Source organism: Elephas maximus, chromosome 6 (genome assembly GCF_024166365.1).
Source record: "Elephas maximus indicus isolate mEleMax1 chromosome 6, mEleMax1 primary haplotype, whole genome shotgun sequence".
Classification (NCBI taxonomy): domain Eukaryota; kingdom Metazoa; phylum Chordata; class Mammalia; order Proboscidea; family Elephantidae; genus Elephas; species Elephas maximus.
Genome location: NC_064824.1, coordinates 15,455,301 through 15,481,904, shown reverse-complemented (window position 1 = coordinate 15,481,904; position 26,604 = coordinate 15,455,301). Strand labels below are relative to the sequence as shown.

The window sequence follows — 26,604 nt, the reverse complement described above, 5'->3', positions numbered from 1 at the left end:
GTTCAGAGATAGGGCTATTTTCCGGCACAGATTATGTCTTTTTACTAAGGCTGGAAGTTCAGAATTAAGACCGGATATAAATGACTGCATTAAAAGCTCCTAAAGCCCCTGGAATCATTGGATCCAACCCTGAATGTGCAACAAATTTTTGAAATAATCTATTTCAGTAATTGTAAACACTTTTGTGTTTATTCTGCACACAGGAATGAATCTGCGTCCGGTCAACTACTGGAGGAAAAGCTTTGTCCAGGGCATCAAGCAACTTTCTCCCATTTTCTGGAGCTTCCTTAAGTAATTTTTCAGCCATCTTTTTAATGTCTATGGCAAGGCCTTCTTGGGGGTGTTTCCATTCAGTGTGCTCCAGCCATAGCTGAGTGTCCCCAGGAATAACTAACATATGGACCAGTTGATACAAATCAGAGAGGCCAGGCTGGTGAGCCTCAATGAGGATTGTACATTTCATAGCAAATTTATAAGGATTCTTCTGTAATTCTGGAAAATCTTTATACTGTGCAATTCAGTGCGAATCCAAGGAACAAAGGACACACTGAAATTTTTTGGGGTTTTCTTTAATACCCACTTTTGGTGGTGTAGGGAGGATTTTAAACGGTATTTCAGTAATTGGTCTTTTTTTATTTTTTTGGTTGGCTCTTTAGAAAAGAAACAGTTCAGAGAGTGTGTTAGTAGAGGGGTTGGAAACAAAGAGGAAGCAACTGGCAAAAGGGAAGAGGGAACAGAAGGAGGTGCCTGGTATTCCATGTTATTTAGCAGTTGTATCCTTCTTGAAAATCATCCTTCTTGGCGCCTGTTGGAAGCTTCCATATACCAGTCAAAGTAAGAATTCAGTTGTATGTGCCAAATATGGGATCATTTCTGTTCTAATTTACTGCACAGAAAAATTAATTCAGATCAAAAGACTCTCAAATTGGCCGTTGACTTTCCAGTGTTCTAAAAACAGGCAAATAATGGGGGCCAAAGTGTTTGTTCATATAAGCAGCTGGAGTGCTCAGAGGTGGCCTTGCAAGTCCCTGGAAGTAGTATTCCTCATTTTACTAAAACAGAAAAATGTACATGCTAGTAAAACCTAAATGGTAACTGAATCCTTTAACGTGCCCTGTGGCCTTCATGTGCGCTGAAAACCTTGAATGTGCGCTCAAAAGGAGAAAGAAACCATAAGCTGAAACTTAATGGCGGAAACTTCTGGCTCTTCCGCAGATCAGACCAGAGTCTTATCAGGGATTTGTCACTAGATATAAGCTTCACCAAACCCAATCTGGCACTGAACTTGTCAAGATGTTTAGAGCACAAACTGAAAATGAATGCAGGAGAGGCCAGGAATAAACCTCAAAGAACTCAAGATGCGAGGAAATGGAGTTTGGTTCAAGAGGTCATTCACCCATCTGTGGTCCCCTGAGATCTGTGGAAGCAGAGAGCTTCAGGGGGCTTGTGGTGGACCACGGCCTGGTTCCTTGATCCTCCAGGGGGCCACCACCAGCAGTGCACCTTCTAATCCCCCCTTTGATAGCAACAGAATGTCAAAGTGCAAGTATACGTACTCTGTCAAAATGAAAGTGAAGAGATTTATTGGAAGCTGAGAGACAGTTCGAACCAGGGACACACTGAGCCTCACAAAGTGAAACCCAACGCTCTGGGGAATTAAAGGTGAACCAGTACATTTATATGGCGAAATTAGAGATTTATAATACTCTGACTGGTACTTAAGCATTTAGGGAAGTGGAAGGTGGGATAACTTGAAGCGGGGAATTGAAAGGGATTGGTGCAAAGCTTACTTATGGACTCTCTGGATTGGTTAATTTTCTTGACAATGTAGGAATATGTGATTATACAGTGTGGTTGTAGGACAGTTACAGCCTGGAACATTCTATCAAAATAGCTTTTTGAGCAAGATGTTTCCTGAGGGCTGCTTAGCCATGTACGTCAAGACCCCCTTTGGGAACACTCTTTTCACATCCTTAGCTTAAGGACAGAGAAAAACATTTCCTGAATTAAGTGTTACAGTGCTGTTTTGCAGGGGCACAGTGGAAATTTACAAAGGTCAGCAGTTTGCATTCTCAAAGTAGGAGTCAAACCGTTAATAAAAAAATGGAGCCTGAACATAGGCTTAGGCCAAACTTTTTATTATAATAAGCATCTTGATTTTGATGCTGCCATTCATTTTATTCATTCTATAGGAATATACCAGTGAAGGTATTGACAAAGTTAGAGATTTCAGATGGGCTTAAAAAAAAAAACAAAAAACCAAGAAGCATTACTCTCACCTCATTGTAACAGTACGTAATCTGTATTTGTTGTGGTCAACTTGGAAAATACCCAAAGATATCTTGATGGCAAATGGGTTTGGCTTTTTGGTTTCGTTAACTTTTTGATGTGTTCTCTTTTTTTTTACCCTTACACACTAGTACGCAGTTCTTTTAAAATAATTATAATTATTTTGGAATCTGATTTTTTTTGAACATTAGCTCATGTGCAATTACTGTTTGATAAAAAAATTTAAAAATTTTTTTATTGTATTTCAAGTGAAAGTTTTCAAATTAAGTCAGTCTTATACAAAAATTGATGTACACCTTGCTATGTACTCCTAGTTGCTCTCCCCCTAATGAGGCAGCATGCTCCTTCTCTGCACCCTGTATTTCCGTGTCCATTCAAGCCAGCTTCTGTCCCCCTCTGCCTTTCCATCTCCGCTCCAGACAGGAGCTGCCCACATAGTCTTCATGTGTCATGAGCCAAGAAGCTCACTCCTCACCAGTATCATTTTCTGTCCCGTAGTCCAGTCGAATCCCTGTCTGAAGAGTTGGCTTTGGGAATGGTTCCTGTCTGGAGTAACAAGGTCTGGGGACCATGACCTCCAGCGTCCTTCTAGATTGAGACCATTAAGTCTGGTCTTTTGACGAGAATTTGGGGTCTGCATCCAACTGCTCTCCTGCTCCATCAGGAATTCTCTGTTGTGTTCCCTGTCAGGGCAGTCATTGGTTATAACCAGGCACCATCTAGTTCTTCTAGTCTCAGGCTGATGTAGTCTCTGATTTATGTGGTCCATTATGTGTCTTAGGCTCATAATTACCTTGTGTCTTTGGTGTTCTTCATTCTCTTTTGCTCCAGGTGGGTTAAGACCAATTGATGCATTTTAGATGGCCACTTGCTAGCATTTAAGGCCCCAGATGCCACTCACCGAAGTGGGGTGCAGAATGTTTTCTTAATAGATTTTATTATGCCAGTTGACCTAGATGTCCCCTGAAATCATGGTCCCCAAACCCCCACCCCTGCAGTGCTGGCCTTTGAACCATTTGGTTTTGATTAAAAATTTTTAAACGTTTAAAATCATTGTATAAAAATCCATGATATAGAAATGCAGAAATTATTTAGTCATCATCCCCCAATAATTGATTCAGCTTGTGTATTGAAGTGCAGGACCTTTTTGCAAAACAATTTTTTAGGTTGCCTACGTAGATCTCTGTTAGATCTCTATTAAGTCATACATTGGTTTTCTGAAATTTATAAATATATAAAGGCACTTCTGGAAATCATGGCCAATTATAAGTTGATTTAAAAATAGCAAAAGGTTTCTTGAATGTTAAATACAAAGTTTTAACCAACATTTCTGTGATTTACATTAAGTAATATTAAAGATCTTTAATCATGTTACCTTGTTTTAGAGATTGAGGAAGCAACCCCAGAAATACAAGATTTCTCCAGGGTCTAGAAGTACCAGAGGCTTAAATAGAGTCCTAGATTCTCTAGCTTGTTGTTCTTTGCACTCTAGTGGTGTTTATACTGCCCCTTCCCCCAGGTTTAGAGGTTCTGTGGAAGGTTTAAGACTGACAAAACTTTGTTCTACATCTTTAACATGCTTGTAAGATGTTACTTGAAGGAGTTCTGCTGCTGAGGAAGATTAGAGAGAGAATCCTTACACCATCCCATATAATTCTGTTATTTTCTCTATGAATATTAAGTGCCGGTAAACATTTTGAACACATGGAAATGGTAAAAGTTGTTCCCTACTGAGTCATTTTGGATTGTTAAATCTAGGGATATAAGAAGTATGCTTTTTAATTCAAAATCCAAATAGGATATATACTGAAAAAAATTTTCCTGAACCTAGTCGTGTAGTAGGCAATTGACAAAGGCCTTCATATAGTCAACGTATAACAATAATGTATGTTTGTGTATGTATATGGCAGTATACAAAAAACTAATGTATATAGGGATAGGAATAAAATGGTTAATAAAATGGAAAAAATAAGCGTTCAACCTTATTAATAATCAAGAAAATTAAAATGAAACAGCAGGTTACCACCACTGGGATGGTTATTATCAGAAAAATGGGAGCTAATCAGTATTGACAAGAATGTGGAGAATTTGGAACCCCTGTGCATTGGTGCTGGGAATGTAAAATGGTCCTGCTGCTGTGGAAGACAATTTGGTGGGTCTTCAAAAAGTTAAACGTAAGAATTACCATGTTGTTGTTGTTAGGTGCCTCTGAGTTGGTTCCGACTCACAGTGACCCTGTGTACAACAGAGCGAAACACTGCTTGGTTCTGCACCATCCTCACAATTGGTGATATGATTGATCCCATTGTTGCAGCCACTGTGTCAGTCCATCTCGTTTGAGGCTCTTCCTCTTTTTGCTGACCCTGTACCTTACCAAGCATGATGTCCTTCCCCAGGGACTGGTTCCTCCTGCTAATATGTCCAGAGTACGTGAGATGAAGTCTTGCCAGCCTTCCTTCCAAGGAGCATTCTGGCTGTACTTCTTCCAAGATGTACTTGTTGGTTCTTCTGGAAGTCCATGGTATATTCAATATTTTTTGCCAACACCATAATTCAAAGGCATTAACTCCTCCTCGGTCTTCCTTATTCACAACCCAGCCTTCACAAGCATATGAGATGATGGAAAATACCATGGTTTGGTTCAGGGGCACACAAGAATTACCTTATGATCCAGCAGTTGCACTCCTGGGTATATACACTCAAGCAGGGGCTTAAACAGATACTTGTATAGCAACATTCATTGCAATATTATTGACAGTAGCCAAAAGGTGGAAACAACCTAAGGGCCCATCAAGAGATGAAAAAGTAAACAAAATGTAGTTTTTTATTTACATAAAATAAACAGTGGAATATCATTCAGCCATAAAGAGAAATGGAATTCTGATATATGCTGTGACATGGATGAACCTTGTCAGCATTATGCTGAGTGAAATATGTCAGTCAGAAAGGGACAAATACTGTATGATCTCAATTATATGAAATATCTCAAATAGTCAAATACAGAGAGACAGAAGTTTCCATTAGTGGTTACTAGGGGCAAGGGGGAAGAGGGAATGGGAATTATTGAAGGGCACTGAGTTTCCATTTGGAGCAATGTAAAATTTGGAAATGGGTAGTGGTGATGGTAGCACAAAATTTTGAAAGTTAATTTATGTCGGTGAATCATATATACTTCATGGCAAACTTTTCGTCACGTATGTTTATCGTAATAAAATTAAAGGAGGAAAATGCAAAAAAAAAAAAAAAGGAGTTTTTACCTAATTAAAGTAGCAAAGATTCTTTAACACAGTGGGCCCTCTTGTGTATGATGGAAATAAGTGGTTCCGCAGAAGGAGCTTTGTGCACAAAGATGAGCCGTGCAGTCTTTTTTTTTTGAGCAGTGCAGTTTTGACTTTAGTAGGATAAAATTAAAATATCCGACAATAAGACATTTAAGTAAATCATGGCATAGCTACTTAATGAAACACTAGCAACCTTCAGAAACATTTGCAAAGAGTTTTTTAATACAGAAAACCTTGAAGCTATAATTAAAAACCAGTTGTCATTGAGTCAGTTCTGACTCCTGGCAACCCCTTGTGTGTCAGAGTAGAACTGTGCTCCACAGGGTTTCACTGGCTGAGGTTTTCCAAGTATATCGCCAGGGTTTCTGAGGTGCCTCTGAGTGGACCTGAACCTCCAACCTTTTCGGTGAGCAGTTCAGCATGTTAACTTTTTGCACTACCTGGGACTCCTTAAGCTATAATTATTAAATGAAAAACAATAACAGGATAATAATTATGCATATAATCTAAAATTGTATGTGTATTTAACTAATGGAGGTACTTTTCTTTTTTTCCTCTCTTTTTCCAGATATTTTGTTATTAGCATATATTGTTTTTTCAGTGTAGTATGTCTTTCAAAATACAGAAATTTTGAATGGGCAGTATAAATTTGGCTCACATTTTATGTAATATGTGATAGTCATTGTCCGTAATAATATGACACTGAGATGAAAGAGGATCTTAAAGTACCTTCTAATAGTCAAGAGAGAGAGACTAAATTATGTGCAACATGCTTTTCCCTTATTCGTTCAGTATGTATCTGTTGGTACTTACTATAGTCTGGTCACAAAATGAAAAAGATTTCCTTATCTCCTTGTGGGATGAGACATCATAAAATCATAAACAAGTATTTGAGAAGCGTGAGAGAAAACAGGGGTGCCTGCTTGAAAAAGTGTGGTCACAGAAGGCCTCCCTGGAGAGATGATAGGTAACTGAGCCCTGAAGGATGAGAGGGGTCCAGCCATTAAAGAATCCAGAGAACAATACAGGAGGAGGGAACTTGATAATAGGTTTAAGGAAAGGAAAAGGTGATAGTTTGGCAGGAGCATGGTGAGCAAGGAAGAGGGTGACACAAAGTGAGGCTAGAGAGTTTGGAATTTATTATAAAATATATTTTTTTGAAAATTGGTGTTGCATATATGGGTTCTCTTAGTCTGTTAAGCCAAGTGTTTCATTATATAATTCTCACCTGACTCTCTATGAGAACACAACATAGTGATCACCCATATACCCTTCATCTGCATTCAACTCTTGTTAACGTTTCGCTGTACTTGCTTTATATGTTTGTATCTTTTTTTTTTTTTTTGGCTGAACTATTTGGAAGATTCAGACTTCTAAAAATGTCAGTGTACATCATGTCTAAGAATAAGGACATTTAAGAAATAGCCGCAGTACCATTATCACACTAGAAAAATTAACAGTAACCAGTATTAACTAATATCAATTCTATATTTGAGTCTCTGGGTGGTGTAAACGGTTAAACACTCTGTTACTAACCCAGAGAAACCTTGGAAGAAAGACCTGGTGGCATTAAAAGTTCTTGTTGTATAGCTTACTCCACCTTGTATTGGTTACATGCTTAACATAAATCTTTGGAAGCTCCTGAATTATTATAGCATGTAGTTTGGGAATAGAAAGTACTGTTTGAGCACATGTGAAAAGGACAACTGTCAAGTTGTATTCCCCATGTAAAAGTAATTTTGGTTAAAGAATTTCAAATAGACTAGAGTTAGAGCGGTGCGTGAACCTAATTGTCAGTGAGGATCCAGAAATAGTATATTGGACTGGATTCTCCATTGGAGGGACCCATATGTGGCATACCTATTGTTTTTCAGTCTTACAGAACTTCCACATAACTGTCCCAGGTATTGGTAGAAAATCGAATCCAACATAGAATTAGCAGCTGAATTGATATTTTTGTCAGTTGTAAATTAATACCATCTAGCAATTTTTTTTTTTTAGTCATTAAAAGGAGAAGCTCTGGTGGCACAGTAGTTAAGTGCTTGCCTGCTAACTGAAAGGTTGGTGGTTTAAACTCACCAGCTGCTCCGCAGGAGGAAGAAGTAGCAGTCTGCTTTCATAAAGATTTATAGCCTTGGAAACCCTATGGGGCAGTTCTACCCTGTCCAGTAGGGGTCGCTATGAGTTAGAATTGACTCGTCAGCAATGAGTTGGGTTAGTCATTAAAGGAAGTCAGGTAGACCCTTTTGCTTTAGAAAGGCTGCATATATACTGTATGCTTGAATAGAAAAAAGTTTCCTGTATTTCCTAAGTTGATTGAGAGGATTTTAACTGTTTAAAAAATTTTATTTTGTTGTTGTTGAGAATATGCACATCAGAACCCAAATTCACCAGTTTATGTACAATTCAGTGATGTTGATTACATTCTTCAAGTGTGCAACCATTCTCACTCTTCTTTCTGAGTTGTTCCTCCTCCATTAGCATAAACTCACTGCCCTCAAGGTTCCTATTTAATCTTTTGAGTTGCAGTTGTTAGTTCGATCCCGTATGGATAGTTCTTAAAAGAGCACATTGCTCAAGGCAGATATTCTTTACCAGTTAAAGCAAACTACTGTTTGGTTCTAAGAAAACTTAAGGGAAAATTTTTGGTTTAAGGTTTAAAGATTATCTCAGGACAGTAGCTTCAGGGGTTTTTTCAACCAACATGGCTCCAGAAAGTCTGGATTCCATGAGAATTTAAAATTTTGTTCTGCATTTTCCCCCCTTTGATCAGGATTCTTAAATAGAATCTTTGCTCAAAATTTAACTGGGTATTTAATGCCTCAAATAATGAAACATTATCTGTGAAAGAATTTTTTTTAATAAAACATGCATATGATATAAAATTCCATATGTACAAGACTGAATTTCTTCTGACCTTCACCCTAAGTCATCGAGTTTCCTTCTCCAGAGGCAGTCACTGGTACTATCTCTGATGTATCTTTCTAGAAACGATGTAAGTATATACAAAGGGTGGTGTGTTTATAGCATGCTTACTCCCTCCCTCTTTTCTGTCCATTCATCATCACAACCATGGTAGCCAACTACAGTAGTTTCATTTATTTTTTTATGAGATTTATATTCATCAAGTGAAAAGCATAGCTTGATCACTTTCATCAGTGGATTTGGAAGCTTAGAAATGGACTAAGTTTTAATATTATTTCACTTGAATAATACCTGATAATACCTTAAACTAGTAATACACTTTGTAAAATTTTTTCTGTGCTAGTTATTTAACCTTTGTAAGGCAGCAGTTTTCAAAATGAGGTCAGAACTATTTTCATAATGTGAAGACATTAGCCCTTTTCATTGTGTTGACTTTTACATTTATGGATAAACTGTAATGGATAACTGCTGGCGTCTTAGCATGATTCAAGGCACTGGCACCAAAATGTACTACTAGCCATTGTATGTTTTGCTTACCTCCATGCACTGGTAGTTTAAAAAAAAAAAAATGCCCATTTTACTTAAGTATGACATTGATAAAGTAGTAAAAATAATTTTATTAACTCTTGCCACTTGAGTACATATTTTTTAATATAATGTGTGACACAATAGGAAGTATGGAAAAAGCACTTCTGCTTATAGAAGTTAGGCAGTTCTCTTGAGGAAAAGACCTTATGTCACTGTTTGAGTTGTGAGCTTACTAGTCACTTTTTTATGGAACGAGATTTCTACTTGAAAGAATGACAGACTGTCCAAAAAGAAAGAGAAGACCCAAATTAACAGTATCAGGAATGAAAGAAGGGATATCGTTACCGACACTACAGGTATTAAAATGATGATAAGGGAGTCCCACAAATGACTCTGTGCTCATAAGTTTGACAACTTGGATGAAATGGGTCAACTCCTTCAAAGGCACAAATTACCAAAACTCACTCAAGAAGAAATAGGTAACCTAAATAGTCATATCTATTAAAGAAACTAAATTCATGGTTAAAAATCTTGCAGCAAAGGAAACTTAAAGTCCAGGTGATTTCACTAGCAAATTCTACCAATCATATACACACCAAAAACCAAACCCAGTGCTGTCAAGTTGATTCCGACTCATAGCGACCCTACAGGACAGAGTAGAACTGCCCCATAGAGTTTCCACAGAGCGCCTGGTGGATTCGAACTGCTGACTCTTTGGTTAGCAGCTGTAGCACTTAGCCACTACGCCACCAGGGTTTCTTCCCAATCATGAAGAAATAATACTGTGTACAGTATCTTCCAGAAAACAGTAGCAGAGGAAACACTTCTCAACTCATTTTACGAGGACAGATACAAAACCAGATACAGGTATTACAAGAAAAGGAAACCACAGACCAATATCCCTCATGAGCATTGTTACAGATTGAATTGTGCCCCCCAAGATGTGTGTCACTTTGGCTAGGCCATGATTCCCAATAGTGTGTGGCTGTCCACCAGTTTGTCATCTGATGTGATTTTCCTATGTGTTGTAAATCCTACCTTTATGATGATAATGAGGGAATCAGCAGCAGTTATGTTAATTATGCAGGACTCAATCTACAAAATTAAATTTTGTCTAAAGCCAATCTGTTTTGAGATATTAAAGAGACAAATGAGCAGAGAGACAGAGGGACCTCATACCCCCAAGAAGCAAGAGCCAGGAGAAAAGCAGGTCCTTTGGACCCAGGGTCACTGCTCTGAGAAGCTCCTTGACTGGCAAAGATTGATGATAAGGACCTTCCCCCACAGTCGACCGATGGAGAAAGCCTTCTCCTTGAGCTAGCACCCTGAATTCGGACTTATATCCTCCAAGACTGCGAGGGAATGGATTTCTCTTTGTTAACGCCATCTACCTGTGGTATTTCTGTTATAGCAGCACTCGATAACTAAGACAAGCATAAATGCAAAAGTCCCAGCAAAATATTACTAAGTCAAATCCATTAATGTATAAAAAGGATAATGCATCTTAACGAAATGGGGTTTATTCTGGGAATGCAAGACTGGTTCAACATTTGAAAATCAATCAGGATAATTCCCCTTGTATTATGGATTGTATGGTGTCCCCCCAAAATACGTTTTGTAAACCCTAACCGCTGTACCTGTGGATAAGGAGCCTTGGTTGCACAGTGGTTAAGCACTTGGCTGCTAATGGAAACCCTATGAAGCATTTCTACTCTGTGCACATGAGGCCGCCATGAGTCCAGATTGAGTCAACAGCAACTAACAACAATAGCTTACTTTTTTAAATCATTTATACATTAATAGTTTTTAAAATTCAATAAAAATTTATGAGATACAAGAGTGTAATATAGTGAAAAGCCTGTCACCTGCTATTTAGTTTTTCTCCTCAGAGGCAACAAACATTATCAGTGTATACTTCAGAGATACCCTGGGTAGACACATGGTTTGTTTTTTTTTTTTATCCCACCCTAGGAGCCCTTGTGGTGAAGTGGTTAAGCACTTGGTTGCTAACAAAAGAGCTGGCAGTTCGAACCCACCAGCCACCCTGTGGGAGAAAGATTTGGCAGTCTGTTTCCATAAAGATTTACAGCCTTGGAAACCCTACAGACAGTTGTACTTTGTCCTCTAGGGTCCCTATGGGTCTAAATTGACGGCAGTGGGTTTTTTTTTTTTTTTTAATACCTGTGAGTGTAATTCCACTTGTGAGTAGTGTTTTCTTTGTTATGTTAATGAGGTTATGGCAGTGTTGTGTGTCTTACCCAATCACTTTTGAGATATAAAAAGAGCAGATTAGGCACAGCGAGAAGGAAGCACAGATTGGGGAAGATAGATGCCATGCCACATGAAGATCGCCAAGGAACCGAGGAACAGAAGCTGAAAGAGACAAGGATCTTCCCTCAGAGCTGACAGGGAGAAAGCCTTCCCCTAGAGACTGCGCCCTGAATTCGGACTCGTAGCCTTCTAAACTGTGAGAAGATAAATTGGTTTGTTTAAGCCGCTCACTTGTGGTATTTCTGTTTCAGCAGCAGTAAGAAATTCAGACACCATATTGACAGGCTAAGTGAGAAAAATGTACCATCATCTCCATCAGTGAAGAAACAGTATTTGACAAAATGTAGCCTGCTTTCATGGTAAAAATTCTTACAAACTGGGAATAGAAGGCGTTTTCCTCAGTCTGAAAAAAGGGCATATACAAGTGTTCAGCTAGCATTATACTTCATACTGAAGACTGAATGCTTTCCCCGGTAAGATCGGGGATAGTGCAGTCATGCGGGAGAAGAAGAAAAGGCTTTCAGCAGAGAAAGGAAGAAATGAAACTGCCCCTGTTTGCATTGTTATCTGCATAGGAAATCCTGAGGAATCTACAAAGAAGCTCCTACCCCATTGCTGTTGAGTTGATTCCAACCCACAGTAACCCTATATAGGACAGGATAGAACTTCTCTGTAGAGTTTCCAAGGCTTTAATCTTTACCGAAACTGATTGCCACATCTTTCACAAAGCAACTAGTAGATTTGAACAACTGACCTCTTGGTTAGCAGCAAAGTGCTTAGCCACTGTGCCACCAACCGGGGCTCCTTAAAGCTCCTAGAACTAATAATAAGGTTATGGCATGTAAGGATGTTATGTAAAAACCCATTGTGCTTCTGTATACTAACAATAAACAATTGGAAATAGAAGAAAAAAAAAAAAAAAACTACCATTTTAATAGCACCAAAAAATGAAATATTAGGTATAAATCAGACAGTGTGTACAGGATTTGTGTGCTGAAAACAGACAAAAAGAAATCTGACTGGAAAGATATATCGAGTTTGTCATTTTGAAGACTCAGTATTGTTAAGATGTCATTTGCCTTCAAAATTGATCCATCCCGACTGTCTTAGGTATCTAGTGCTGCTGTAACAGAAATACAAGTGGATGGCTTTAACAAAGAGAAATTTATTCTCACAGTTTAGGAGGCTAGGAGTCTGAATTCAGGGTGCCAGCTCTGGGAGAAAGGCTTTCTCTCTCTGCTGATTCTGGGGGAAGGTCCTTTTCATCAATCTTCCCCTGGTCTAGGAGCTTTTCAGTGTAGAAACCCTGGGTCCAAAGGACACCCTGTGTGCTCCAGTCACTGTTTTCTTGGTAGTATGAGGTTCCCCTCTCTCTTCTTGCTTGTCTCTCTTGTATCTCAAAAGAGATTGATTTAAAACACAACATAATCTTGTAAATTGAGTCCTGCCTCATTAACATAACTGCCGCTAATCCTACCCATTAACATCAGCGAGGTAGGCTTTACAACACATAGGAAAATCATATCAGGGCTCCACGGAAGATATACCCATTGCCATCGAGTCAATTCTGACTCATAGCGACCCTATAGGACAGAGTAGAACTGGCCCATAGAGTTTCCAAGGAGCACCTGCTGAATTTGAACTACCATCCTTTTGGTTAGCAGCTGTAGCTCTTAACCACTGCGCCACAGGGTTTCCCCAGATAAGATAATAGGAGTGGTAAAAAGTACCTGAAAAGATGCTCAACCTCGTTAGTCATTAGGAAATGCAAGTTAAAACCACAATGAGATACCACTGTTCATCTGTTAGAATGGCTTAGACTCAAACAAAAAATACCCCAATAAACTGATAACACTAAATATTAGTGACAATGTGGAGCAGTTGGAACTTTCATACATTATTGATAGGAATGAAAAGTAGCACTTTAGAGAACAGTTTGGCAGTTGCCTATAAAGTTAAACATAAACTTACCATAAAAACAAAAAAAAATTATGACTTAGTATTTTTAATCCTAGGTATTTACCCAAGAGAAATGAAAACTTACTTTCATGGGAAAACCTACGTAGGAATGTTTATAGCGGTTTTTCAAATCTCCAAAAACTGGCAACAACTCAAGTGTTCCTTAGCTGTGGTACCTCTACAAAATGGAGTGCTGTTCAGCAATAAAGAGGCATGAATTATTGATACTGCAGTGGCTGAAAGGATCCCTGGAGGCTTGGCTGCTAACTGAAAGGTCGGCAGTTTGAACCCACCAGCTGGCTCCACGGGAGAAAACACCTGGCAACCTGCTCCTGTAAAGATTACAGTCTAGGAAACCATATGGGGCAGTTCTAATCTGTGCTGTAGGGTCTCTGCAAGTTGTATTCCCCTTAGCAACACACAACAGCAGCAACAGTGGGTGAATCCCAAATGGATTATTCTAAACAGACAAAGCCAGATTCAAAAGGCTACACAACGTATGATTTTATTTATAGGATGTTCTGAAAACGGTAAAACTAGTGATGGGAAATAAATTAATGATGGCCAGGGTCTAGAGAAAGAGGATAGCTACAAAGGGGCAGCATGAGGCAGTATTTGAGGGTGAGGAAACAATTCTGTGTCTTGATTGTAGTGGTTGTAACATGAGTCTGTGAATTTGTCAAAACTCACAAATGAACACCAGAAAGTGAATTTCATAGTATGTAACTTTTTAAAATCTAAAAGAATGGCAAACTGTGGCATTCAGACTTAAGTAGATGGCACTCTCCCATGGAGCAGCTGGGCTGGTGGGTTTGAACTGTTGACCTTTTAGGTAAGCAGCCAAGTGCTTAATCACTGCGCCACCAGGGCTTCATTAAAAAAAAAAAAAAGTCACTATCACTTTGATTCTGGCTCTATAGGACAGAGTAGAACTGCCCCATAGGGTTTCCAAGGAGTGGCTGGTGAATTTGAATTGCGGACCTTTTGGTTAGCAGCTGAGCTCATAAACACTTTGCCATCAGGGCTCCATTAAGAATTAACAACAACAACAGTAAAACAAACCCATTGCCATGGAGTCGATTCTGACTCACAGCGACCCTATAGGGTAGAGTAGAACTGCCCCATGGAGTTTCCAAGGAGCTCCTGATGGATTCCATCTGCTGATCTTTTGGTTAGCATCTGTAGCACTTAACTGTTACGCCACCAGGGCTTCTCTGAGTTGGAACTGACTGGACAGTAATGGGTATTAAGAATAAGGTGGTTCTCAAATACAGTTTGAGAACTTGCTGCTGTCAAGAAACTTGTCCAAGTGGTTCCCAGAGTTTACCGCATTTTAGAATCACTTGGGAGCTTTTGAAAATCCCTGGTGCCCAGTTCACACCCCATACCAGTTAAATCAGAATAAGGATGGGTGCCATTCATTAGTTTTTTTTTTTTGTTTGTTTGTTTTTAATTGTGGTTTAGGTGAAAGTTTACAGTGCAAATTAGTTTACCATTCAAAAATTTATACGCAGGTTGTTTTGTGATGTTGGTTGCAATCCCTGCAATGTGTCAGCACTCTCTCACTTTTCCTTTACACTCTGGGTTCCCGTTGTGCATTCATCCTGTTTTCCTGACTCTTCCTGCTTTCTCATATTTGGTTTTGGGCAGGTGTTGCCCATTTGGTCTTACATACTTGATTGAACTAAGAAGCATGTTCCTCATGTGTGTTGGCATTAGTATTTTTAAAAGATTTCTAGTTCATTCCAAAATACAGCAAATTTGGGAACTGCTTACTTAGAGTCAAACCCAAATCTTTGAATTCCTTATTTATGATTTGGGACATTACTTTATGATTACTTAGCTTATCTAGAAAGCATGCAATAGTTTTTTCCCCTTTTGCAAAGACAAATTCAGTATTCAGGGAGAATTTGTCCAGTTCTTATTGGTTGAAGTAGTTAAGTTAATGTATAATCCAGTCACCTTTTTAAATGAAATTCTTATTGAGATAATTGTTGACTCACATGCAGTTATGAGAATAATAAAGGGATACTGTATACCCTACCCAGTTTCCCCCAGTGGTAACATCTTGCAAAACTATAGTACGTAGTACTTTATAGTACATTGATGCAGCCTAAGATCTTATTCAGGTTTCCCCCAGTTCTACTTGTACTCATATTTGTGTATTTGTGTGTGTAGGTCTATACAATTTTATCACATGTAGGTTGAGTATCAGACAAGCTACTTAACAGCCCCATCACTACAAGGGTTACTGGTTCTGTCCTTCCATAGCCACAGCCCAGCACCCCAGCCCATCCCTATCTTTTAGCAGCCACTAATGTGTTACTCATTTCTATGATTTTTTTTTTAACTTCAAGAATGTTATATAAATGGAATTATACAGTAACCTTTTGGATATCTACATCTGTCTGTCTGCTGCCATAGTCAAGATGCTGAATCATGTGAACTTTTAAAAACTACTTAAACAGGTTCCTTTTTATTTATTCTTTGAAAGACTGGCCTCAGTGTAATTTCTGCTGATTTATTCAGGATTTGTGTTTATTAAAGGTTGGACAACGAAGAGAAATTGGGCCTGTTGATCATTTTATTAGTAATCTAATCTGTCCCTCAAGTAGATCCCCCCAATTTCTGTGACAGATTAAGCGTCAAATCTCTCTCAGGGTAGACTGTTCATCCTAGGACCTAGTGAATAGGAGATAATCTAAAGCAGAGGTCCCTAAACTGGAGTTCTGACCCTGGGGTCTAGGGCTGTGTTAATGGGATCCTTAAATCTTTTCCTATTTTTAAGAAGCTCTGCAGTGAACTATTTTTAAAAAGCTCTGCAGTGAACTATTTAATGTGTCGATAATTTGCTTTTGACGAGAATTCTGTCATTTCATTTAGGGAAAACGATTTTGTGCTGATGAGAAGCTATGATTAGTGGTTGATATGGTAGAACTTGATAATTGTACCAGACCCTGGTACCATAGCTACTTGCCAGCCAAGCACAAACCCATACTGAACAGATCTTGTATGTTTGAACTTCTTTGGCTGTGGATACATAGTGGCAACAGAAATGGGAAATGAGAAGTGATCTTAAGTAGAAGATGCGTAAGTAGGAAACCTGGGCTTTCACCTGATGGTATGTTAACATTAAGCCATTGGCTTTTATATGGTTGACAGATTCACAAGAAGAAAATACTTTTTATCATGTGACCTGATGTACACACAATTGAAACAGTAGTTGCACAAAACAGTTCTTTCCTTTAAAATGTGCAATTCAGGCTTATATATTGTCTTTTTTAATTATTAAAATCATGCTGTTTTGACAATTCCTAAGTGTGTATTCATGGATAGTAACAAGTTTTATTGCCTTGGTGATTGTGGTGGTGCCTGTTCATTATCTCACATTAGTTTCTAATTTAAGTCTTACCCCTTTCGTGAATCCCCTCTTAATTCTCCTATCCATTGTTGATCCAATTTTTGAGGTTTTGTTAGCCCTCGTGAACATTTTTTATTGCTTTAATTAAAGGTTTAATTCTATAAAAATGAATTATTGTTTAGCACAATTCTAAAGTGTTAAATATTGTAATGACTTTTAAGAGAAGTATTTATATTTTTTTCTATTCAGCTGTAATAAAGTTTGGTAATTTCACATGACTAAGATTATGAAAGAAGTTATTTTGTGAGCAGTTGGGATAAGAAGTAGAATTATAAATGTAACAAAGTATTTTCTAATACTGTTACGAACTCATTGGAGAACTAAGTCTGGGTATTCCAGTTTGTTCAACAGACTAGTCACTACATTGGATAGAAGAATAATATAATTTCATGCAAAATAGTACCTTTGAACGAGAAGGATTTTTGAGATTATCTACACTAACCTCGTTTTATAGGTTGAGGAAATAGATGCAGAGAAGTTGAGTGATTTGTCTAATTTTGGAGAGTAGTTGAACTCTTGAAGGCGAAGAATATGCTACAGACTTTGGTGTATTCAGGAATCTTTGTATTTGCTAAAGATGGAGATGGGGGTCAGGTACCACAAAATCTGAAATCTACTGTTTATGAATGTGAAAGTGATATTCTGTGAATCAGCATGAAATGCCATACCTGATGCATTGTATAGTACACAGTAGACACTTGATAAGATAAAATTGTGCTGATTGCTTGAAAAGTTGAAGGTTTTTATGTGGGAGAAAGGTATGGTGAATTCAACGTTTCAGATGAATTTTTGTCCTTAAAGCTATTGAGATGACTATGGTCATAGACAAAACCTGATTTCTGGTTTAAATTACAGTGTTTTCATTTACCTCAAGTAGATAATGCAGTGACTAGAAGTCACAGCAATTATTTTTATGAAAGATAATGCTCTTTTTTTTTTCCCTTTCCCTTTAGTTATATATCATCCCTTAAAGTTTAGTCCAGAGTGAAGCTTGAAGAATAGTTTTAATGACTTTTGCATGATGGTTCTTTTCGGGCACTGATTTTCAAACACATGTATTCAGATGTTTGCTGTCCTCAGTCAGGGAAGGCTGTTACAGGTAGTCCTCCACTTAGGATGGTGTTCTGTTCCGTGATTCTGTAGTAAGTTGGTCCTGACTTAAGTCAAATACCTCCACAAAAAAAAAAAAAAATTTTTTTTTTTTTTTTTAGTTTTCATTATTATTGCCTTTGGTTATCAGTATCTTTATATGTCTTTGGGAGTGGGAAGCATTACATATAAACTTATGTAATACATACTTAAAAAAATATACAAATCATAGAAATTTACCCTGACAATGAAGAATAATTGGAGGACGTTGGTATTTTGTCAGTTGTGGTAATAACCCCACTTGTAGAAGTTTCTGGATCATTTGGATTATCTCTGAAAATGAGGATGGTGTTTCTAGTCAGAAAATTAGTGAGACTTGTCTGTACGGTCCTTTGTTTCTTCATATATTTCACGGTAACATCCCATTGCTTCGAGAATCTGCCTGTTGACTTAAGCAAAGCAAAATTTTAATTGGAGATCACTGAAGTTGAGAAACTGTAAGCTTTTAACATTTTTCTGTTCAGATGTTAGTTTAATATTGCCTTTATAAGTATGCAAATACGCGTAGTGGAGATATGTTTTTGTGGTGGTTATTTTGAACCTGACTTAGGTATGTGTAGGACTTTTTGCATTCATTATGGATATAAAATAGTGTAGTTTTCCCCTCTTCCTGTACTATTTCCAGGAAATTTAAGAGGATAAAAGTCAAGTCTTAAACATTTTTAGTCAGTTTTTTATAAAATAGTATCTTTTGGTAAACTTAAAAATGATTTGTTTTGCTATCAGACATCTAAATGAAAACTTCATTTAAAAAATGTGAACAGTTCCTGGTAATTCTGCCTTCCTTTTCTTCCCAAACATACATACATATCCCAAGCTGTTATAAATTATAGGTTTTTTCCTTCCATCAGACGGAATTTTACAGTGGAAGTTTATTAATACTTACACTGTGAATTAACCTATTTCAGATGTGTAACTGGTCTCTGCCATTAATCTAAAAGTTCATTTTGTAAGTAGGTTAGTTAAAACCAGGAATGATGTTTGTTAGAAAAGGGAGAAGTGTAAAAAATGTTTGTGTAAAAATATTTTCAGACAGTGTTGCGGTGTTGTTATTTGTAGTGAAAGTGCTTTTTCCCTACCCTAGTGTCCTAGAAAGAAGACATCACCATGGCTACAGAAATTGGTTCTCCTCCTCGTTTTTTCCATATGCCAAGGTTCCAACACCAGGCACCTCGACAGCTATTTTACAAGCGACCGGATTTTGCACAACAGCAAGCAATGCAACAGCTTACCTTTGATGGAAAACGAATGAGAAAAGCTGTAAACCGAAAAACCATAGACTACAATCCATCTGTAATTAAATATTTGGAGGTAAGTCCAATTAATATGCTTCAGATGACCAAACTTTGGTTTAAAAAGAAAGCCTCTGAATGCAGGGTAATAAGTGTACTTGTGCTGCTTGAATCAATAGATTGAAGTGGATTTTGAAATAAGGACATTTAAGGAAGGCTTCCAATCCCCAGTACTTTTTAAAATCATCTCAAAATTATTAAGGTAAAGTTAGACTCCAATTTAAAAATAGGTTTTCTTCTAGAGACTCACAGAAAATCTCAAAATAGGGTACTTTATCCCTAGACCAACCTTAAAACAATTAATAACCCACAATGTAGATGAAATAAGAGACTACAGACATAAGAATATTTTTATGGGAACTGACACCAGGAACACAGACTCTCCTAATTCTAAGTCCCTGGTGGCAGGCAGCTCCTGTAGACCGGGCAGAGGGCTCTACTTCCTTCAGAGTTGAGCACCCACTGTAGTCTTATAGGATGAAAATAACTCGGAGGAGTGAATAAAGGCAGGGTAGGGCAGTGTAAGGGCCTGCCCACACCTCTTCTGTGTCTTGGACAGTTTTCCTTTTTGAGTTGTTTACTTGTCTTAACCTAGGAATTAGCCTCTGTGATTTGCCTTTGATTAATAACTCCTGTTACCTTCATTGAATTTTGTTCTACTCTGGTCTTCTGTGAAAATTTGTAGCTTTTCATTGCCTTAGACCTATGGTTAAAGATCTGTTTGCATACTCATCATAATGAGTTTGTTTCTGGCACACAGAGGAGGAAAAAATTCACTCAGAGGTTAAAAAAAAATTTTTTTTTTAGGCTTTTAAATGGGCAGTAATAGCGTCAGAACCTCTCCAACTTCAGGGGGGATAATGACCAGCATCCTCTCAAAGCTGATTCCTATGAGGTGGTGGTCAGGCATACCTCCACCCTGCCACGTTTTTACCAATTCTGACACCAGCCATCCCTCCCATGGCCCTCTTTACTTCACTTTTGGGTTTGATAACCTGTTGCAGTGGCCACACAGAACTCACAGACCATACTTAGAGTTAAGTGTTTTTTAAAGGAAATAACAGGCTACAACTTGGGATTGGGATCATGAAGCTTGTAGGTAACAATCTCCCTTATTCAGTGCAGGACAGTTTCTCTTCACCGTGCAAGCAAGCAGGCGCATCTCTCTGCTGTGCATGCACCCTCTCAGCCCCCTCAGGACAGATTCCTCATGGCCCTACGGTCTGTCACCACTGCCTTTGCCGCTGGGCCCCTTCTGGGTCATTCCCTCTCTTTAGTATTACAGACCTTGACCCGTGTTACAGCTCTTTGAGGAGTTTCCTTGCCGCCTTTCTCTGCTTTTTTTCTCTCTGTCTTCTGTGTCCTGCTGCTTTTCTTCCTGGTTCTTTCTGTCTTAAAAAAAAAAAAATCTGTGGGGTTGGCTACATATATACATAATTGTTCGTCACTTTCAAGGCACAGCCCCTCCCAGTGAGACCATAACCTGACTGGTCCCCTCTCAGTAGACCTCAGAGACTTCATTTGCCCAGTCCATAGTCACTTCATTAGTGTAGTATGACCAGTCCCGGCAAGGTACAGACCAGTCACACAGCAAGCTGCTGCCCAGGGCGGAACAAAAAGTATTAAACCTTAAGGTATTTAGCAGCAAGGTACTTAACAGCTTACCTAGGAAATGTCAATCAACCTGAACAAAAGTAACATACCCTCTGGGGTAGCAAAGTAGGGCAAAGGTAACTCCTCAGGGCTTGGGAAAATCTCTCAACCGGTTTTTCCAAAGAACCAAGGCAAAAGGAACACAATTCACCACAACGTTTTTGCGGGTATTTTAGTTGGGAAACTACAAGGGCAAGCTATGAGGAACTGTTTTGTGCAGGGAATTTTGGAAGAATTAGGAATGGTCTGTCTACCCCTATCCTGTTTCCTTTTATTACATGATGTTGTGATACATTGTGATAGCACTTAACCACTACGCCACGAGGGTGTCTGGTTTTTTTTGGTGATACATTGTCAGAATGTGTTGGGACAACAACATATTGGATGAGTGGGTGGGTCATGATGTGAGAAAGAGAGGAGGGAAATTATAAGCAGTGGAAAATCTCTTTAAAACACTCACTGTTGCTGTGTTTTAAGAACGTTCACTTGAAGCTTAATAAAAGTTATTAAAAAAAAAAAAAAAAAGAAGAAGTGGTATGAAGCCCAAATTCTTTGGGTAGGTGGGGTAAATGTGAATTAATAATAAACAATTTGGATAACCAAGAAAGGCAAAAAAAAATAATAATAATAATGAATAGTCTTCAATCTGTTCTCTTCCCTTTTAGTATAGCTTGCATTTTGTTAATAATTTAAATGGAATATAAGTAGATCTTATAGTTGATAATTAATTTGCTTATTTTTTAACAGAATAGAATATGGCAAAGAGACCAGAGAGATATGCGTGCAATTCAGCCTGATGCAGGTTATTATAATGATGTAAGTGTTTAAGACATGTCATACTAGCTTAATAAAAACTTCTTTCTTAAGACACTTAAACCTAAAAATATGTAAATTCAAATACAGACTTTTTTTATATAATTAAAATATACCCGAAGGAAATAATACATCTGTTTAAGCCATGACTTATGTTTTGTCTCAATTTAAATCTTCCGTTTTTTTCTGATGTTGGATGAATTTTGATTTGGAACTAAAGCAGTATCCTACAAAAAGATAAACTGCCTCAAAATCTGTGTAGTGACAAAGTTAATTTCTAATTTGGTTTATGGTAAACATACTTAATTGTGTTGACATTAAAAAGCTAGTCAGGGAAATCTGGTATTTAATCAGGTACACCCACTCCTCACTTACTGACATGGTTAAATTCCAAAGACCAGGTCACTATGTGGAAAGGAAATCAGCAGTATGCAAAAATGGAGGATGACTACATCATTACATAAGTGCCAAACCACTAAGAATCATGGCCCAGTCAGGTTGACACATAACCTAAACAATTACATCCAGCTTTACTGTCATCTCACACCTGAGCATTTGTTATTGCCAGACATGCCATTAATGTTCAAAGCAGTTGGATAGTAGATTTTTTTTACTGTTGAGTTAAATGTGAAATGTTGGATAATGAGATAGTCGATAACTGAGGAATGGTTGTACTTGATTTTGCTGTTTAGTAATAATGGTTTTTAACTTTCTCATATCAAGTTTCCTTCATTTAAGTATAGGCTAATTATAATGTATTACGGTAGTTTCTTGAAAGTCCTTTATAGTCTTGATTTGTCTTTAAATGCTTAAATAATTGTCATACCGTGTCACTGGTTTTTGCTCTTTGTGTAATCAGTAGCTCTAAAAACCCAAATCTCTTTTCTGTAGCTGGTCCCACCTATAGGAATGTTGAATAATCCTATGAATGCAGTAACAACAAAATTTGTTAGAACATCAACAAACAAAGTGAAGTGTCCGGTATTTGTTGTTAGGGTAAGTATTCTGTTGGATATATTTTTTTAAAGTGATGTTAACCCTGAGTTAGTCTTCAGTTGTATTTGGCCGGACAAAGAAAATGAAACATTTTAAATATATTTCTGTGATAATCAGTGTATTGCTAATAATTTCCTTTTGATATACCTAGTCAAAAATGAAGTGGAATGCTTGAAGATTGATATCATAGGCCTTAGTGAGCTGAAATAGACTGGTATTGGCCATTGAATCAGACAGCCATAGGTCTGTCTGCTATGCCAGGAATGACTAATTGAAGAGGAACGGTGTCACATTCATTCAAAGCTAACATTTCAAGATGTGTCGTGAAGTACAGTGCTGTCAGTGATAGGGTAATATTCATACGCCTACAAGGAAGAACAGTTAATATGACTATTATTCAAATATATATACCAGCCATAATGCCAAAATGAAGGAATTGAAGTTGTTTTTTTTTTTTTAATTTTTATTGTGTTTTAAGTGAAAGTTTACAAACCAAGTCAATCTCCCAAACAAAAACTTATATACACCTTGCTATATACTCCTAGTTGCTCTCCCTCTAATGAGGCAGCACACTCCTTCCCACCAGTCTATATTTGTGTCCATTTGGCCAGCTTCTGCCCCCCTCTGCCCACTCATCTCTTCTCCAGACAGGAGCTGCCCACATAGTCTCGTGTCTACTTGATCAAAGGAGCTCACTCTTCACTAGTATCATTTTCTATCCCATAGTCCAGTCCGATCCCTGTCTGATGAGTTGGCTTTGGGAATGGTTCGTGTCTTGGGCTAACAGAAAGTCTGGGAACCATGACCTCTGGGGTCCTTCTAGTCTCAGTCATACCATTAAGCCTGGTCAGTCATCGGTTGTAGCCGGGCACAGCCATCTAGTTCTTCTGGCCTCAGGCTGATGTAGTCTCTGGTTTACTTAGTGTCTTTGGTGTTCTTCATTCTCCTTTGATCCAGGTGGGTTGAGACCAATGGATGCATCTTAGATGGCTGCTTGCTAGCGTTTAAGACCCCAGACGCCACTCTCCAAAGTGGGATGCAGAATGTTTTCTTAATAGATTTTATTATGCCAGTTGACTTAGATGTCCCCTGAAACCATGGTCCCCAAATCCCCACCCCTGCTGTGCTGGCCTTTGAAGCATTCAGTTTGAAGGAAACTTCTTTGCTTTTGGCTTAGTCCAGTTGTGCTGATCTCCTGTATTGTGTGTTGTCTTTCTCTTCACCTAAAATAGTTCTTACCTACTGTCTAATTAGTGAAGACCTCTCTCCCTCCCTCCCTCCCCACTCTCATAACCATCAAACAATATTTTCTGCTCTGTTTAAACTATTTTTCGAGTTCTTATAATAGTGGTCTCATACAATATTTGTTCTCTTGCAACTGACTAATTTCACTAATTTCCAGATTCCTCCATGTTATGAAATGTTTCACAGATTCATCATTGTTTTTTATCCATGCATAGTATTCCATTATGTGAATATACCATAATTTATCCATTCATCTGTTGCTGGGCACCTTGGTTGTTTCCATCTTTTTGCTGTTTGAAGCCGTGCTGCAGTGAACATGGGTGTGCATATATCTGTTCTCATAAAGGCTCTTATTTCTGTAGGATATATTCCAAGGGGTGGGATTGCTGGATTGTATGGTAGTTCTATTTCTAGCTTTTTAAGGAAGCACTAAATGGATTTCCAAAGTGGTTGTACCATTTTACATTCCCACTAGCTGTGTATAAGTGTTCTAGTCTCTCCACAGCCTCTCCAACATTGAAGATTTTTTACCAACTTCCACAGTCTGAAACTGATCGAACATGCAATCAAGATGCATTGATAATTACTGGTGATTGAAATGAGAGTTAGACACAAAGAAGAAGGATTAATAGTTGGAAAATATGGCCCTGCTGATAGAAATGATGCCAGAGATTGCATAATATGGTAGTATTTTGCAAGACTAATGACCTGTTCGTTGGAGATTCCTTTTTCCAACAACATAAACGCCAACTATACATGTGGACCTTGCCCAGGTGGGATGCACAGGAATGAAATCAACTACACCTGTGAATCATCAATCAGATACAAGGCTGACTGCAGGTCAGTCCATCAGTTGCTTATGTGCAAGTTCATGTTGAAGCTGAGGAAAATGAAAACAAGTCCACGAGAGCCAAAGTACGACCTTGAGTATATCCCACTTGATTTAGAGACCATCTCAGGAAAAGATTTGATGGATTGAAACTAATGAAGAAAGAAAGAAGTCATTAAAAAGACAGAAAAGACCAAAATAGATGTCAGAAGAGACTGAAACTTGATTTTGAATGTAGAGTAGCTAAAGCAAGAGGAAGAAATGATGAAGTAAAAGAGCTGAACAGAAGGTTTCAGAGTAAAGTATCATAATGAAATGTGCAAAGACCTGGAGTTAAAAAACCAAAAGGAAAGAACACACTTGGCATTTCTCAAGCCGAAAGAACTGAAGAAAAAATTCAGGCCTCCAGTTGCAATATCGAAGGCGTCTGTGGGCAAAATATTGAATGATAAAGGAAGCATCAAAACAAGATGGAAGGAAAACCATAGAGTCACTGTACCGAAAAGAATTGGTCGACATTCAACCATTTAGGAGGTAGAATCATCACAAACTGATGGTAGTGAGGGAAGAAGTCCAGGCTGCACTGAAGGTATTGGCAAAAATCAAGGCTCCAGGAATTGATGGAATACCAATTGAGATATATCAGCAATCGGTGTGCGCACTAGAAGGGCTCCCTTATCTATGACAAGAAACTTGGAAAACAGCAACCTGGCCAACCAGTCAGTATGGATTACACCTTAACATAAAGAAAACAAAAATCCACACAACTGGACCAATAAGCAGCATCATGATAAGTGGAGAAAGATAGAAGTTGTCAGGGATTTCGTTTTACTTGGCTCCATAATCAATGCCCATGGAAGCAACAGTCAAGAATCAAACAATGTATTATATTATGCACATCTGTTGCAAAAGACCACTTTAAAATATTAAAAAGCAAAGCTGTCACCTTGAAGACTAAGGTGCGCCTGACCAACGTTATGGTATTTTCAGTCGCCTCATATGCATGGGAAAGCTGGACAATGAATAAGGAAGACCGAAGAAGAATTGATGCCTTTGAATTATGATGTTGGCAAAGAATATTGAATATGCCACAGACTGCCAGAAGAACCAACAAACCTGTCTTGGAAGAAATGCAGCAAGAATGCTACTTAAATGTGAGGATGGTGAGACTGCATCTTAGGTACTTTGAACATGTTATCAAGAAGGACCAGCCCCTGGAGAAGGGCATCATGCTTGGTAAAGTGGAGGGTCAGCAAAAAAGAGGCAGACTCTCTACAAGATGGATTGACACAGTGGCTACAACAGTGGGCTCAAACATAGCAACGATCATGAGAATGACCCAGAACTAGGCAGTGTTTCGTTCTCTTGTTCATAGGGTTGCTATGACTTGGAACTGACTCGACGGCACCTAACATCAAGAAATCATTTATCCACTCTGTTCACATTTTGTAAGATATTAACTTTGGATATTTTTCCCTTCATGTTGTAATTTCTATAGAATTCTCTCTGAACTTACCCTTGAATAGAAATACTTCTGTTACCTGGTTGTCATTCTGTGGTCTCAAATGTGTATAAAGAAGCATCTTTTATAGCAAGGTGAATGATGAAAAGTTTCTAAATTTACTCGTAAAGAAAATGCCTGAGAAGAACTGAAGACTTGTTGTATACCATAAGTGTCAGATCCATGAAAACACACAGGCACTCAGTACATTAAAAAAAATATTTTCCCTAAATTTTATTTATTTTTTGGTTGTTGTTGAGAATATACACAGCAAAACACACACTAATTGAACAGTTTCTGCACATACAATTTAGTGACGTTGGTTACATTTCTGAGTTGTGCAACCATTCTCACCCTCCTTTTCTGAGTTCTTCCTCCCCCCATTAATATAAACTCACTGCCCTTAAGGTTCTAATCTGATCTTTCAAGTTGATATTGTCAGTTTGACCCCA

The 26,604-nt window shown here is 38.1% G+C and overlaps 1 protein-coding gene across 3 annotated transcripts in view; it reads left to right on the top strand.

Annotated features, from left to right (window-relative positions):
• Positions 1-26,604, top strand: part of WDR33 (WD repeat domain 33) — a 125,075-nt gene that overhangs the window by 28,399 nt on the left and 70,072 nt on the right. For 2 of the 3 annotated variants that reach the window (XM_049889109.1, XM_049889111.1), the window contains exons 2-4: positions 18,908-19,134; positions 21,516-21,584; positions 22,473-22,577. In XM_049889109.1, coding sequence (XP_049745066.1) covers positions 18,931-19,134; positions 21,516-21,584; positions 22,473-22,577 — 378 coding nt within the window. In that variant the 5' untranslated portion in view covers positions 18,908-18,930. Of the gene's footprint in view, positions 1-203; positions 292-18,907; positions 19,135-21,515; positions 21,585-22,472; positions 22,578-26,604 lie in introns of all 3 variants that reach the window. The other variant, XM_049889110.1, reaches the window with a different exon arrangement.